This window comes from Ostrinia nubilalis, chromosome 22 (genome assembly GCF_963855985.1).
Source record: "Ostrinia nubilalis chromosome 22, ilOstNubi1.1, whole genome shotgun sequence".
Taxonomy (NCBI): Eukaryota; Metazoa; Arthropoda; class Insecta; order Lepidoptera; family Crambidae; genus Ostrinia; species Ostrinia nubilalis.
In genome coordinates, this window is record NC_087109.1 from 5,036,352 (window position 1) to 5,053,848 (window position 17,497).

The following is a 17,497-nucleotide window of genomic DNA, read 5'->3' on the forward strand; positions in this document are numbered from 1 at the left end:
ATAATTGTACCAAGTTTCGTTAAAATCCGTCAAGTGGTTTTTGTTTCTATAAGGAACATACAGACAGACAGACAGACAGACAGACAGACAGACAGACAGACAGACAGACAGACAGACAGACAAAAATTTTACTGATTGCATTTTTGGCATCAGTATCGATCACTAATCACCCCCTGATAGTTATTTTGAAAATATATTTCATGTACAGAATTGACCTCTCTACAGATTTATTATAAGTATAGATTGATGTTATTCATTTCGCTGTATTTCCAACTAGCTGACCCGGCGAACTTTGTTCCGCCTTAATGGCAATAAATAAGCAGACTTTTTTTTTAATTTCCAACGGGATAAAAAGTATCCTATGTCCTTCTCCTGGCTCTAAACTACCTCCCTGACAATTTTCAGCTAAATCGGTTCAGCCGTTCTTGAGTTATAAGTGGAGTAACTAACACGACTTTCTTTTATACAGGGTGTTAGGTAAATGGGTATATGAGCCGACACTAGCCCATGTTAACATGGGCATATAAATGGTATGGTGAAGTCTGAAATTTGATATCATCATTTTATTTTTTTTAATTTTCATACAAAATAAATTTTATAAAATCTGATTTATATGAAAATTAAAATAATTAAAATGAAGATATCAATTTTCTGACTTCACCATACCATTTATATGACCACGTTAACATGGGCTAGTGTCGGCTCATATACCCATTTACCTAACACCCTGTATATACAGTGTGTCCGGGCATGTAGTGATCAAACTTTAAGGGCGTAATCTATGGACAATTTTATCGATGAAAATACTTCAAATTTGGGACTTGACCCATTTCTCGCAAAATTACAAGGATTTAAGTTTTGAATTTTAAGTTTTCACCTTTTCCTTCAAAAACAAGTGATAGCGTGGTTAGCTTAACACTAATTAGCAAAAATATTATATCATGCAATAGCCAATAAAATTATCTAGGTATTAGCAGAAGTAGAAAACAGACACAAGTTTCATACATTTTAAGGGAGTAAGAATGGATTTAATTAGAAATAAACATTATTTTTTTCACATCTTTTTCAGTTATTTTCCAACACAAGAAAAACCAGGTCGTTAAGGTATGTTTTATTTGCATTGTATTATTAGTATTTGAGCTATTCTACAAAACGAATGTAAATTTATTAGTCTACGTCTATTAGTTTCGACGTAATTGTTGAACAAAGATACCCCTTCCCAGTGGTTTCCATAGCGCACGCGACATGCGAAAATGCACTGCCCGAAAGAATCACACAACCTATTCCGATTACTATGGAAACCGCTGGGAATGGGTATCTCTGTTCAACAATTACGTCGAAACTAATAGACGAAGACTAATAAATTTACATTCGTTTTGTAGAATGGCTCAAATACTAATAATACAATGCAAATAAAACATACCTTAACGACCTGGTTTTTCTTGTGTTGGGAAATAACTGAAAAAGATGTGAAAAAAATCATGTTTATTTCTAATTAAATCCATTCTTACTCCCTTAAAATGTATGAAACTTGTGTCTGTTTTCTACTTCTACTAGTAGATAATTTTATTGGCTATCGCATGATATAAAATATTTGCTTATTAATGTTAAGTTACCCACGCTATCACTTGTTTTTGAAGGAAGAGGTGAAAACTTAAAATTCAAAACTTAAGTCCTTGTAAATATGCGAGAAATGGGTCAAGCCCCAAATTTAAAGTATTTTCATCGATAAAATTGTCCATAGATTACGCCCTTAAAGTTTGATCACTACATGCCCGGACACACTGTATATAAGAGAAAAAAAAAAGAAAAAAGATCACAAATCATAAAAAGTTTGATTGGCCTTTTATACGTCACTTTTCACTACATTTATAACCACTGATCTGGCTGATAAAACATGATCGTACCGAGTCCCCAAGATTTCAGACATTTCAGTCACCTGAAAAAAATAAAAGTAAAACATTATTAGTATGTAGAATTGTAGAGTAGACCCCTTTTCTGGGCACTGATCATAAAGCTGACCACGATTATCATGATCATGAACATGATCAGCGCAACAAGGGGGCGTCTATTAATTACGTGAGACAATTTTGGCAATTTTTCAAACCCCCCGCCCCCCTTGGTGAGATTTTTCTAGACCCCCTCCCCCTCCCCACAATCTCGCGTAAGATATCTTAAAATACATATTTGCAATGTAAATGGGTAATATAATATGCTTCGATTAGGATTTAATATAAAAAAATGAATAATTTATTATTATCATCTCAAAATATATTTATTTTTTAAATGTAAAATAACCCAGTTTTCTAGCAATTTGATCCTTTTTCTTGCTGAAAAAATTTACGTGATATTTGTCGAGACCTCCCCTCTCCCCTACGTGAGATTTAGTGAGGTTTTTTTTTACCCTCACGTCAAACGTCTCACGTAATTAATGGACGCCCCCACAAAGAGGGAAAAATAAAACCAATGAAACCATCTCTTTCTACCAGGCACGGCGCACCAGGGACGCAACTAGTGACAGAGCGATGGAGCCTCGACTGGTGCAGCGTGGCGGCGGGGGCGGGGGCGGTGGTGGCGGCGGTGGACGCGCGGGGCGCGGGCGGCAGGGGGCTGGCGGCGCACCACGCGCTGCACCGGCGCCTGGGCACGGTGGAGCTGGCTGACCAGCTGGAAGTCGCTGAGTGAGTCTTGGAATAACGGTAGAGCCTCGATTAGAGCGGTGTGGCAGCTGGATTCTGACTTATCATGCGTCTACACTGGTGTATGGTGGAGCTTGCCAGCCAGTTAGAAGTCGCTGAGTAAGTCTAGGAGCACCCAGCAGCTCGTGACAGTGCGTAGCAGCAGGATTTTCACTTATCATAGGGTACACCGGCGCCTGAAAACGTTGGATCTCGCTGACTAGTTGAACCTCAGTTGGTGCGGCGTGGCAACTGGATTCTTACTTATCTTGGTCTACACTGGCTCCTGTGCATGGTGGAGCTGGCTGACCAATTAGAAGTCGCTGAGTAAGTCTTGAACAACTAGCAGCTCGTGCGAAAAAGCGGCGTGACAGCAGGATTCTTACTTACCATGGTCTACACCAGCACTTGGAAACAGTTGAACTTGCTGAGTACCTAAGTCTTACCACTCACTTACATCTGGTGTGGCGTGGCAGCTAGATTCTTACTGATCATGGTTACACTGGCGCTGGAGCATGGTGCATCTGTTTGACCAGTTGGAAGTCGCTGAGTAAGTCTTGGAGCACACAGAAGCTCGTAACAGAGCGGTTGACGCGCGGGGCGCGGGCGGCAGAGGGCTGGCGCCTGGGCACGGTGGAGCTGGCTGACCAGCTGGAAGTCGCTGAGTAAGTCTTGTAATACAGCAGCTTCGACAAAGCGATGGAGCCTCGAGTGGGGCCATTTAGCAGCTGGATTCTTACTGATCATGGTCTAAACTGGCGCTATGGCACGGTGCAGCTGGCTGACCAGCTGGAAGTCGCTGAGTAAGTCCTGAACACCTGACAGGTTGTGCGACAAAGCAGCGTTGTAGCTAGGGTCTTCACCTGCACCTGGGGAAGTCGCTGAGTAAGTCTTGTAATACAGCAGCTCGTGTGAAAAAGCAGCGTGGCAGCAGGATTCTTACTTATCATGGTCTACACCGCTGCCTGATCAGTCTGGGCACGGTGGAGCTGGCTGACCAGCTGGAAGTCGCTGAGTAAGTCTTGTAATACAGCGGCTGATGACAGAGTGGTAGAGTCTGAACTGATAATAGCGATTGGATTCTTACTATTCATGGTTTACTCTACACCGCTGCCTGGGCACGACAGAGCACGCCAACCAGTTTGAAATCGCTGAATGTAACTACTTAGCATCTGAGTGAGCTGGTACCAGATTACCTTAGAAGCTGTTAAACTTGCAAGTTTTCGATGTCTTTTGTCAATATTTCAACAAAGTAAATCATAGGTAAACTATTCTATGATATTACAATCTACAAGTGCTCAAATGATAGATCAAACCAATCCAATCAAAACCCCGTCAAACTACAGTCCAATAATTGATATTGATGGTCGCTGAGGGAATTGTTCTGTGAGGTATTAGGTACGGTACGGACATAATTCCCAAAGAAAGTTAGTCCACCTTCATCGGATTAACAAGATATTGATTACTGTGACAAAATAGTGCTTTCAAAGACTACATTATTCAAAACTACTTATTAAGGTATTAGATTAATCCGATCTTCAATAAATGTTATCTAATAAACTCGACGAACTTTGGTTTGTGTACTTACTTTAGTTGGCTTACCTTTCAATCCAAAGTTTGTAAATCTAATTAATACTGTTCATTTTGCGCTTCGACGTTCATTGGTTCATTTTCAACCGACTTCAAAAAAGGAGGAGGTTCTCAATTCGACCCGTATGTTTTTTTTTTTTCTATGTTTGTTACGCGATAACTCCGCCAATTATGAACCGATTTGAACAAATCTTTTTTCGGCGTATAGGTAATATCTCAAGGGTGGTCCCATTTAAATTTAATAATAGAAAAAACAACCCCCAAGGGTGGAAAATTGGGGATGAACTTTTTTATACGCAATATCTCCGCCGATTATAAATCAATTTGAACGATTATTTTTTTGTTGAATATGTATTATCAAAAGGGTGGTTTCATGCAAATTTGAAGAAAATATTTCACCCCCAAGGGTGGAAAATTGGGGATGAACTTTTTTATACGCAATATTTTTAATTTTTAGTTTTTTTTTTGTGTTCACGCATTTGAAGTCGGTTTTATTTTTTTTAAAAGTTAATTATAGTTTAACAAATAGCTTATAGCGAAATTGTGAGGCAAATACCTATTAATTTTTAGTTTGGCAAATCTTTTGCACCGTTGCCTCATCATTTACCTATGCATGCAGGGCCTATAAACAGAATAAATTGTTGCAACTAGCCTAGCCTCGAACTAAGCAGACCTTACTATAGCCACGTTGCTATTCTGGTGCAGCGATGGGTAGGCGTACCGAGGAAATTGTAACCTTATTTATCGTGCATATGCATCTAAAATCGGGTGACCCTGCCTAAAAAATCTGACTTGCCATCTCCTGGATCAATCCCTAAGCAACAACAACGGACCTAAAGTTGGGTACGCCTATGGTCATGTGTATTAAAATTATTATGCACCATGAGAATATGTGCTATTTATACACATATCTTTTTCATAAAGGTTACTAAACCTTTGTTTGTCACCTGTCATCCGCTTTGCAACGGAGGGAAGTCGAACCTTAACTCCAAACTCTTCCTATGTTCTTATGATTAATTTCGTTGCGGGTCCAATGACAGTTTAACTTTCCCCCGGGACAAACTTGACCTTCACTGGTTGGGTTTTTATTGGCAGTCAAGCTGTAGATCCTCGCTACACAGGAGTTGCAGTGCCAGTGGTGGGAAAGAGCAGTGGGAATATTCCCGTTATATGTGCTATTTGTATTGAATTTATTTAATTTCGCCAGGTACCTTCGCGATTCCCTCCACTTTATCGACGCCCGCCGAGTGGCGGTGTGGGGCCGAGCGCACGGAGGCTTTCTGGCGTCCCTGGCTCTGGCCAGCCCGTTGAGTGTCTTCCATTGTGGCATCGCCATCACCCCCATCGTCCGCTGGCGATATTACGGTAAGTGTAAGTGACCTAGAGTTTGGGAACCTGTACCTTTACGGTAAATATTCGACACACATCGAGTGGCGGTGTGGGACCGCGCGCACGCGTCCGCTGGCGGTATTACGGTAAGTGACCAGGGGAAACTTGAGTGGAAGCTTTATGGTAAGTGATAGATGCCCTTGCCCGCCGAGTGGCGGTGTGGGGCCGCGCGCACGGAGGCTTTCTGGCGTCTCTGGCTCTGGCCAGTCCGTTGAGTGTCTTCCATTGTGGCATCGCCATCACCCCCATCGTCCGCTGGCGATATTACGGTAAGTAGGGAAACTTGGGAACTTGTAGTTTTATGGTGAGTGATGATCGATTCCCGCCGATTGACGGTGGCGCACGGAGGCTTCCTGGCGTCCCTGGCTCTGGCCGTTGAGTGTCTTCCATTGTGGCATCGCCATCACCCCCATCGTCCGCTGGCGATATTACGGTAAGTAGGGAAACTTGGGAACTTGTAGTTTTATGGTGAGTGATGATCGATTCCCGCCGATTGACGGTGGCGCACGGAGGCTTCCTGGCGTCCCTGGCTCTGGCCGTTGAGTGTCTTCCATTGTGGCATCGCCATCACCCCCATCGTCCGCTAGCGATATTACGGTAAGTGCCCTAGAGATTGGGAACCGTTCTGGAGTTCTCTCCTCCTTCCTCACGTTTCGTTTATGAATACAATTATTCGAAATGGAACGCTTGGACTACTTTTCACAAAGTTAAAATAGTTGCATAAATTGTGACAATGACTTTACACAATGACACCATAGTTTCTGTACATCTACCTGAACATCTGGACACGTGTGTGACCGGAAAATAAACGCGGAATAACAAAAAGTTGCTATAGATTCAACCAAACTGTTATCATTCATCATCATCATCATTTCAGTCATAAGACGTCCACTGCTGAACATAAGTAGGCCTTCCCCAATGATATCCATAATGACCGATTGGTAGCGGCCTGTATCCAGCGTCTTCCTGCTACCTTTATGAGATCATCGGTCCACTATCCCATGCTAACTGTTCATAATCATGACCCTTCCCTAAAATTAGCTTACTGTATAAAAATAACCTTGTAGGCCAGTAGATACCTCGCGTAGAGAACAGCAACTAACCGTCTTGCAAATATTTTACCTCAGGAACTTCAATATTTTAACTTTACAACCGGGAGACGGTCTCGCATATTTTGAGAACATCTGCAAACATGTAGAACATGTCTTATAAAGAAAATTGTTTCTCCCACCTGCTGCGGTGTACAGACGACCGCACATTAAGCTAAGCACTCTTGGGTGGTTGTAATAGATTCTAATTTGCAACAAGAATTATATTATGCGGCTTTGTACGTTTTGATGCACGTAGATATCCTAAATATTCATAAATACCTACCTCAGCTCTTTGCATATAGGGTGAAAAATTCTGCAGGTAATTCTGCTCTATTACCTATTACAATCTTTCTACTTCATCGTTTCTTTTGATGGTTGCCTGTTAAAGATAATAAATAAGTAAGAACTTTACGTACCTAGTCTAGAACTAATTCAAGTTAATAGTAATTAGGTATTATTGTATTATCTTGAATTTCTACTATAAGAACAAGAGAAGATTAAAAGTAACAAAAACTTCAAGACATTAATCAGACTTGGAAAATGAAAATGCACACTTAATAAGTATGTAGTAGTAAGTAGGTAGTGTTAATTTATAAGTACACTTAATTTTTTTTGCTAATAATCTTATTTAGGTTTCATATTGTAAATGATTTTCAACAATCCTGTCAAATCTTAAAGTCTCTCCATTCACCCTGTATAACTCATGAGTGTATTCTTAGAAAAGTATGTTTGTTCGTCGCAAATTCGCTGTTGGCTTCCCCAAACAACGTATGATGGATTAAACGTAATGCGCTCTAAGTAAACGCGGTGTCTTCGAACAAACAATAACCCACAATCCCCGTGAGTAAGGGTAAGCCGGTAAAGTGTTTCTAATATTGCACGAAAGTTAATGCAGGGATTTGGGATCGTGAAGGGATATTTGATTAACAATGGATGTAGGTAATCACTAAAATAAAGGGTCTAATGCCCGTTTTCACCATCAATTTCTAATTTTTAAGTGACCCCTATGGTAACATTTGACAGGCATTTTGTTTTCACATGGGTCACTTAAAAATTAGGGATTGATGGTGAAAACGGGCATAAATAAGTTAAACTTACTACACCTACTTGCCTATTAATATAATAATACATAGATATAAAGATTGAGCAGTAACATTAGAAGTGCCACCCTGCCACCAAACACTTGTTGTCGATCATTGTAGTCACACCAATTCGACTTATTTCACAGTTTTTTTTTTCATTTTAGGGGTAGAGGTCGGAGGTCCCATAGCAGTTTTCACCCATTCTGGAACACCCTGTATAATTATCCCGTAATTTGTCTGTAGCGTCAGCATACGCAGAGCGCTACATGGGCTTCCCGAACGCGACGGGCAACTACCGGGGGTATGCCGACGCTGACGTCACGAAGCAAGCAGCAGCGTTGCACGACAAGATGTTGCTGTTGGTGCACGGCACAGCAGATGACAATGTCCACGTGCAGCAGACGATGGCGCTGGCTAAGGCGCTAGCTGATCATGGAAGCATGTTCCGGCAGCAGGTATAGAAAAAAGGCTAGGTTGTAACATTGCAATCCATTTTTAAAAAGCTCAAGACAAAGATCAAAGTTCTAATACCTCTTTCAAGACATTTAGGATAAGGCTTAATTTATTCATATGCACGTGTCTTAGAGAACTTCCAAATATCAATATCTTCAAGGTAATATTATTTTCTACGCTTTGGCAGCTTATAAACTCTGTATGACAGTAAATAATGATTTATCCAACATTAATGTAATGCATAATTAATTTGAACTTAACCTAATGAGGCAAAAATGGCTCTAAGATTTTTGAATGGCGAAGTTTGAGATGTGTTTAAGTGCCGTGAAAAGGGCAAATAAATTGTAAATATATTTTAAATAATTATGATTCATAATCTTATCATCGGTGAATCTCTCTACAAACTTTCATCAAATAACATTACCACAAAAAATACCTGTAAATCTTTGAAAAACTGACAACACCTATATATTTTTACTCCAAACAATGCCTTTTGGGAACAGATTTACCCTGACGAAGGCCACAGCCTGGAGGGAGTTAAGCGCCATCTCTACAGGACCATGTCTTCGTTTCTGGACGACTGCTTCCGCAAACAGGTGCCCCCAGAGACGAAGGCGGGACTGCGGAACGGTGGGAACCTCGACTGAGATACGTGGAGGGATGAGGAGTTGTACTCTTGGTGAGTTCTATTGAATAATAATGTTTGTGACCGTTTAAATTAAGCAGCCTTTGCTGACGTCAACGGTTTCCAAAGAAACGCAGTTCCATTTATATCTTGTTTTTTTGTTAAATTATGGGTTCCCAATCTTTTTCGTTCCGCAGCGCACTTACTTTGGAATTTTGTCACGGCGCCCTTTGAAAAAGATACAGTCGAAAGACGGGCGGGTAAAGACGACCTAAAGAACGCCCCTCATTACTTTCTACGGCATCAGGGCGCTGCGGCACACACTTTGGGAACTCCTGTCTTAGACACCTACTTATTATTACAATTTTTATGCTGACTAATCATTAGGATTAAATTATTGTACTAGTGGAAATAAGTAATTTGATTTTTCTTTATTTTCAGGTAAACGCAAGAAATAGTCGTGAAACTAATTAGGAAAAACTTTAAAGCCCTATTGAACCCGTAGTACAACCTTTTCCATATCCTACCCACACTGTCTACTGCCAATGAGTGGACTCTTAACACATCAAACTTTTTGTGATACATAGTTTTATAGACTTGTGAGTTCGACCCTCTATTTAAGGAGTTGCTGCGATCCCGTTGCTCTACTGTGGTGTTTAAGTGATTGTGAACTGTCAATTTCACGTAACTCGACTGATCGTCTCTTGTTACTGCGCATGTAGACGTGGCAGTATGCGACAATAACGAACATAATATTAATTTTTATTGTAAATAAATCATGTGCATTATTTGACAGGCAGGCAACGGTGTCGTGGGTAAACAGCGTAGCCTAAGGAGCCTTCTATGAACACTGCGTTAGTTCATAGAAGAAAATTATCGGTGAGACGTGCTATTATTAAACGTGTTATCGATCCGCAATCGGTTTATGCGAATATCACGATAAAAACGTTGTAAAATTTTAGCACTAAGTTACATCATATTAATTAAGCAAATGTGACCAATGAAAAATTCGAACGTAAATTGGCACAAAACAAGTTTTGAGATCTAGAATCTATATCTGTATCGTGTTTGAGAAGAAATTACGAAGATATTTAAATCAAACGTCGCTAAACCAAAGAATGGTATTATCGAATGCCTAAAGATTTATTACCAGGACTTAATGGGTCCTGTAATTAATATCACAAGTTGAATCGTAGCTGAGAATCCTTCAGAAGGATTTAAATTATTTATACGAATCGCAATCCGAGATAATTCGTAAACTTTATGTAGTGAAAACTAAATAATTTACGACTTTTTGAATTTTGATCTGGATATTCTTTTGCATGTAACATATTCGCAAAATTTCACATTTGACTACATTTGGAATTATACTTCTTTTTAGGAACATATTGACTTCAAAACTATTTTAAATAACTAAAAGCGTTTATAATAAAACCCATTTATTGACTCCAATGCGTTCACTAGGTTTAAAAATAAATTAGTAAATAAATTAGGAATTAAAACGTTAAATTATTTTTCATGTTTTCATTTCAATGCGAGACAGTCTTATGTCTTAGTTTATCGATAGGCAATTTTTCAAATGCCGCATTACTTTTAAGGCTTTGGTCCTTATAGCGTTTTAAATTATGAATAAAACTGTGCTTCACTGGTTTTTCTTTGATGAAATTTGGAATTATTTCTTCCATCGCAAAGCCGTATGCCACTTTATCGGGCTGCGTAGGGTTATCTCTCAAGCATCTGCATTCTACCAGCCAGATTCTAGAATTATAGAGCTGGCCTTTGTGATTCAATCAAATATCCATTATTGCATTGGTCAGCTGCCTGCCTAGAAATCTCGCAGAATAGCTTTGAAGGAGCTCAGTCAAACGATATGACCTAAAAAATTGACTTGACTAGGCCAGAAGCTGGGTATGACTTGCCCTCCTCTAGGCCAGAGGGCTGAGTGTGAGTTTACATTAAAAGTCCTCACTAGTGAGCGCGTTAAAAAAATGTATGAAAATTTTAGTTCTTGAAAGTTTCCGCTAGGGGCGCTGTACAATCCGTCATACATTTTGATATTTTTTTACGCGCTCACTAGTGACAACGTTTGATGTAAACTCACACTCAGCCCTCAGAAGCTTGGTAAGCCCATGTACCCTACGCAGTACCTAAAGCCTGGTCCGTGAGCACGTAGAATCCCGTCCAATGAACCCAAGCTGCCCATCCTTGTCACTCGCACGTAATTATGTTGCTGTCGCGCTCGCAGACTCACTGCGGGCGCGCGTCGCACAGTCGCGACAGCAATATAATTACGCGCGAGCGATAAGGATGGGTAGCTTGGGGTCATTGGACGGGATTCTACGTCCTCACGGACCAGGCTTTACCTCACTGTTTATTATAAGCTCACTGCCCAACGCGAGACGGCAAACGATATCTTCCAGCATCTTTACGAATCATCATCACGCGCTCAGTCTCACTTAGGAATAATAAAGGAATTGATTGTAGCTCTGTAGTCAATGGGTTTTGTGATCTTAGCAGTAACTTATAACTAGTGAGTATCGTAGATTCCTCGCCATTGTATTGTAGACCTTAACGTCATGGATACAAAGTTAATAATGGGAGGATTTTCGGTATAAGATCCAATTATTACGCTGCCACAGTAAAATTGTAAGTGGTAGTACATGTTCGAAAGTTGTGGATAATTGAAATGCGTGTGAGTTTTTAAACAATCACCTAAGACTAATAATTATGTTTTGTATCTTTGAAAGATAGGCATGACGAAACCACGCAAGTTATAAATCGATTGGTATTATCATGCCTATTTAGGTCAATGACGTACGCACATAAAAGTTTAAAAAATGTAGTGCGTGTTCAAATAAAATCTAAACACAATTTTTAGCCCATTTTATTTCTAAATCATTGTGTACTAGTAAAATCGAACGATTCAACCGCACCAAAAATAATGGTAAAGTGTAATTTCTAAATGACAAATAACTGTATATTTGTAAAATTCCCGATTTAGATAGTATCATGCGCTTTTGGTATGTCATCGAAATTGTAGGGGATGTTTTTATGAAAGAATAAAATTGTCTTCTACTCTTAAATAAAAACTTAATCTTGCTGGAGCCTTACCAAAGAAGACACAGTATACTTTTGGAGTATCAGTAACTCGCGTATCTTGACAAAGAATGAATATTATACGAATACTAATGAGTCAAAATAAAATATGGTACAGGCGACAGCACATCTTGCTACACATAGTAGCGTCTTATGTAGATTAATAAAGACGTTAATGCAACACAATGTATAGTCTGGTGTGTTGTTGATTGTACCTAGACTCTTTTAAGTCTGTATCAATAACTCATTTTTTTGGGTTAGTAGGTATAACTGAATCTTGTATTTGGAGTTAAATAAAAATTGCTCATTTTCATCAAAATTTTGCATGTCTAGTCATTAAATTAAAACATTTTATTAGTGTAAAATTTAAAATGAATTTTTATTAATGACCAAAAATATAGCGTGTTAAAATATTTTACTAAAAACTTAAGGTTTTAAAACTAATTAGAAGTTTTGAATTTAGTAATATTTAGGAAGTTAATTAATTAGAATCGTTTGAAATCGTAAAACTTTGAAATAAAATGAAATTAATTATAGCAATAAAAATAGTTACAGTACCTTTTTAAGTAACCTATCGAAGTAGATGTAAATGCGTACATCCAGACCTTTTGAAACATTGTTCCGCTAACACCTCATAACACTTAATAAACAGTTTTAACTAAATAAAATAAATAATGGTTAGTGATCAATGTGATACAGTATGGATCAAATCCTCGAAATAATGTTTGATTTTTCGGCCGCCAAAAATTCATATGTTTTATTATCATTTAATCTAAAATATGCTATGATAGTTGTAGCGTAGGGCGATCGAGAAATCTCACAAATGTAGCGTTGTGAAGTCAACCTTCTGTTTATCGAGTGTACTGTGGTACGAATGAACACATCTATTTTGAAAATAGGCAGTTTTGAACTTAAGACCTACTTGGATCAAAGTAGGAGTATCTTAGACAAAATATGATGAGCTGTGACGGACGAGAATTAAGGAGGTATGTGGTGGAGAAAGAAGATGGAAGTCACTTACAAGGAAAACTTATAGAGTGGTTCTGCTCTCTCAAAAGGACTGCCGTATTTTTTCAAATCATCGCATATCATTTCTTAAGCACCTATTGTTGATAAATTTAAAAAAAAAACTGGCATAGACACCCTTTAAAAATTTTAGATGGAACTAATCAGTCTAATCACTTTAATTATATTTCTTTAAAAGTGAGTTTTATCTTCCAAAACAGTTGAAGAGACTCTATTCTTACTCACAGCTCATCGTAATTTATTTACCCGTGAAAATGTCGAATAAAAGGGAAAATGTAACAAATCAAACCAAAACCTAAGTGCCAAAGTGTTACATTAGAGTTCCGAGTAAGTAGATTTAAGTAACGTAATTTATTCGAATAGTTCGACGCGATTTCTCATAGTTTTTCATACTAATTTGGTCAATGATAGCAAATAACTTTTCAAGATATAAAAAGAAAAGAAGTTCAACTTTTCACATGAAATTGTAAATTTAATTGAATGAAAAGTCAATTCATTACCAAAATACGTAAATCTAAATTATCGAGAAAAGATAAAAATAAAGTCCATTGCAGAAATTAATAACAAGCTGTGGCAATAATATTAAATTTGCCTATCAAATTGTTTGAATCTCTATCTAAAAATAATAAATTGATTAGATACAAAAATAAATAATTTATTATTAAATGAACATTAACTAAAAGTGTTATTAATGACCAAAATAGTAAGTAGGTTAAGCCATTATCGGACATTAAAATTTTTCCGAATGTAGATAAAGTTTTAATTTTAGTCATAGCAGAGTATATTAGTCCCTCGAATAACGATTCGATTTGAGAATAAAAGTATTAAATAATATAAAAGTTTATGTAAAACATATCTGATGTACTGAAGCCAGGGCTACACTGTGGCAAATTATATTTGTGAGCTCATCAAGCTTAGCACTGTGGAATCTTATGTATTAATAACAGGTGCTATTTTGCAACCAAAATGCCTGATATAGCCTGAAGTGTTATAGACACACCACCGACCAATGAAATATAGAGTCTTCCAGTGACTTGGCACAATTTTAGCTTGGTCCACGGGCCAAGTCACCGGATTAAATTTTTAAATATATTTTTTCCCGGCAATTGGGTCCACTCTAAGATTCTAGAGTAAATTTCTGTTAATTTGGTGTTTAATTTATTAATATGCACATTGAAGGTGAGCCTAGTTGCCGGACGAAAAAAATATTTTAAAGTACAATCCGGTGGCTTGGCCCGTGGACCAAACCTTGGAAGACTCGAAATGAAGTACCTAATTAAATTGACTGTTATAAGACTTTAAAAGGGATAAGAAAAGATGACCTTCGTCATAATAAATGTTTTATTGTTTCTGATGATGAATATGATGATGATCGTAGTCGTCGAGTGTAGCCCTGGCTTCAGGTCCAAACATTCGCTTCCACGTCGACTAACGCACAGATGTGATGTTTGCCTTATTGGTGTTACATGTTGTTGATTCATTTTGTGCTGCGTTGTGTATTGCTATAACGTTGTATTGATTTTACAAAAGGGAGCAAATTGGTTTGTAACCAGACAAAATAAAAAATACCTACCTAGCGCGTTTGTAACCGAATGGAAAATGCCCGGAGGTCTGCTAATTTTCAACCAGTTTTCTTTTAGCCTCAAAGGCTAGGAAACAAAAACTAATATCTTATAACACCCAGACTTCTAGGTACAGTCAGCGTAAAATAGTTTGTGACAGCTAAAGTAGCCAAAAAGTTCGCAACACGTCTTTGTTAAAATTTATAAGGCTGTGTAGCTGAATTCATTTTTATTTTGGCCACTTTGGGTATCAGTCAACTACTGACGCTGACTGTACTAGGAAGGCTGGCGTATAAAAACGAATATCATAAAACTCCTATACGTGCCTAGACTTACAAGTTTGTTATGATAATTATGACGCTACAATTTGACCTAGTGCAATGCATGAAAACTCAGTAACTACATTGTGCAAGGCAGGTATTTTAATTCCTGTGGGGTTTCGAAGAGAAATGTTGTGAAAAGTAAAAATTGTGTTGAAATACAGTTCTAATATTGTAAAGATTTATTAAAAAAAACAATAGAGTGGTAAAATGTAACCCAAGTTATAACAGTTAAAAAATATTAACCAATGTTAAAAATACAGCTTTTACTCGTTATTTTCTAAAAAAAAAGAGTTTAAAGCAATACACAACTAAACAATAAAACAAAGAGGCAATGGTGCAAACGCTTTGTGATTACATTAATTAATTGTAATGATAAATTAATAGTTTTAAGCAATTTAATTGAAAAAAAATAATTTTAATGACACATCCTTTATCTGGTTGAAGTATTATTTACTCCATAAATATTAACATGTACTGACGGCACATCAAGTGTGACAGTTGCACTGCAAAAGTAGCTCTTATTTCGTGTGAAATAAGGACTAAAATGTTAAACCTGGTGTATTGTTATGTATGTTTAAGTTTTATTTGGCCTCAACCAAAGACGCCATCTTACTATCAAAATAGATATCATTTTACAAATAAAGATATTCATGTTATTTGATCGAATCAGAGTATTATTACTTATATTAGATTATTATATCTAAATTATGTGTGTGGTGATTTAAAATGTTACTTTTGTAGACTTTACTTACACAAAAACTTACTTAGTTTAATTTTACTGTGTAGTACACGTTGCTCAAGTAACCACATAATGCGGGTACTGTAGAAAAAACATCGCCCGTATTCACAAACATTACTATGAGGTCTCACGCTGTGCGTTAGATTTGCTACTTCACTTAAGCAAGCATCGTTTGTGAATACAAACGTTAGTCACAGGCTATAGAAATGCCTAATGCAAAATTTCATCCAAATCAGTTCAGTGGATTAAGCCTGAAAGATGAAAGGCAAAAATACACTTATTTTCGCATATTTTTTAATAATTATTATGGTTTCACTATGATATTATCACAAATTAGCCATTTCATAATCACACAATAACTGCTCGAAACCTTAAATAATAAGCAATCAATATTTTATGAAGAAATTCAAAAGTTTGACATATAACAGGTTGAAAAAAGAATATTTTAAGTCACCACACCACAAAACTATTTTAGTCTTACGTCTAAGTACGCTGTTATTGCTACAAATTTTATTTACTTACTGTTATTAATCTATTAAAATTTCACTCACTTCATCAAGACTTATCTACTGTATTATGAAATCAATAAATAGATTAATTTAAAGTGTTTTTATTATTATGTAATAACAATCCCTTTAAATTAGTAAAGTACTAACTGGTATATATTGTAACGCGGGTATTCTATAAACCAGTCTGGCAATAAATGTCGAACAGTATGCACGCCTTTTATTTGTCACTGGCGACAGGCGGACTCACGTGGTCACAAACTGACCGGGCGAAAATTGTTGTGTGCGTTAAATAGCAGAAATATTGTTTTATTTTATCATGGGGGGCGTGGGACGAATTCAAGAATTTGATGTGAAATCTGGGAACTGGACAGTGTATTGTGAGCGGATAGAAATGTATTTTCTTGCGAACAAAATTGAAGATAACCTCAAATTACCCACTTTAATTGCGGTGATGGGGGAGGAAGCGTATCAATTATTGTCTACATTATCGAGTCCACAAAAACCATCGACGTTAACTTATGAAGTAGCAGTTACTCTTATGAAGAATCATCTACAACCTAAACCATCAATCTTGGCGGCACGATACTTATTTCGGCAACGGCGACAAGCAAACGGAGAATCGGTAGCTGATTACGTCACTGAGCTAAAGAGACTCGCAAAACCCTGTGATTTCGGCTCGACCCTAGAAGAAAACTTACGTGACCAAATCGTGTGTGGAATAACAAGTGAAACCACGAGACAAAGGTTATTCGCGGAAGATGACTGCATAGCATTTAATCGGGCGGTCAAGTTGGCGGTAAAAGTATTCACAGACGATCGAACTTGGTTCGGAACGGACCACGAACATGGTGCGCTCTGAACCAAATTCGATCGTGTGGCGCACGGTCCGCCGGACATTATTATTATTAATATCGGTACGGCTGGTTCGGAGCGCATGCATATCGTACGCGGTGCGTTCCGAACCGATTCGATCGTGTGGACGGCGCACCGAACCAAATGTCAGTTTAGTCGCAATTGAGCCTCCGTACGCGCAACACGTCGTAACGTGTTCACAGACATGGATTCGGAACGACGCCAAGAAGACATCGTTAGTACCGAGAAAAAAGCTGTTATAGAGCTGTTGGAGTTGTATAAAGACTTTCCATGTTTGTGGAATACCGCACATAGCCTTTATTGTAATAAAGATGCACGCAATCAAGCATTTCAAATACTTTTAGAAAAATGGAAGTCATATTACCCCCTTGCGACTATTACCGCAATTAAGAAAAAAATAGAACATCTCAGAGCTGCCTATAGACGAGAACGGAATAAGGTAAGAAATAAAATAAAACAGA

At 37.9% G+C, this 17,497-nt stretch overlaps 1 protein-coding gene across 1 annotated transcript in view; it reads left to right on the forward strand.

Moving 5' to 3' along the window:
- LOC135083032 (inactive dipeptidyl peptidase 10) overlaps nucleotides 1-10,422 on the forward strand; it is a 255,916-nt gene extending 245,494 nt beyond the window's left edge. The window contains exons 15-19 of the mRNA XM_063977796.1: nucleotides 2,490-2,681; nucleotides 5,476-5,633; nucleotides 8,074-8,285; nucleotides 8,787-8,962; nucleotides 9,350-10,422. Coding sequence (XP_063833866.1) covers nucleotides 2,490-2,681; nucleotides 5,476-5,633; nucleotides 8,074-8,285; nucleotides 8,787-8,930 — 706 coding nt within the window. The 3' untranslated portion in view covers nucleotides 8,931-8,962; nucleotides 9,350-10,422. The remainder of the gene's footprint in view (nucleotides 1-2,489; nucleotides 2,682-5,475; nucleotides 5,634-8,073; nucleotides 8,286-8,786; nucleotides 8,963-9,349) is intronic.
- Nucleotides 10,423-17,497: the final 7,075 nt, after the last annotated feature.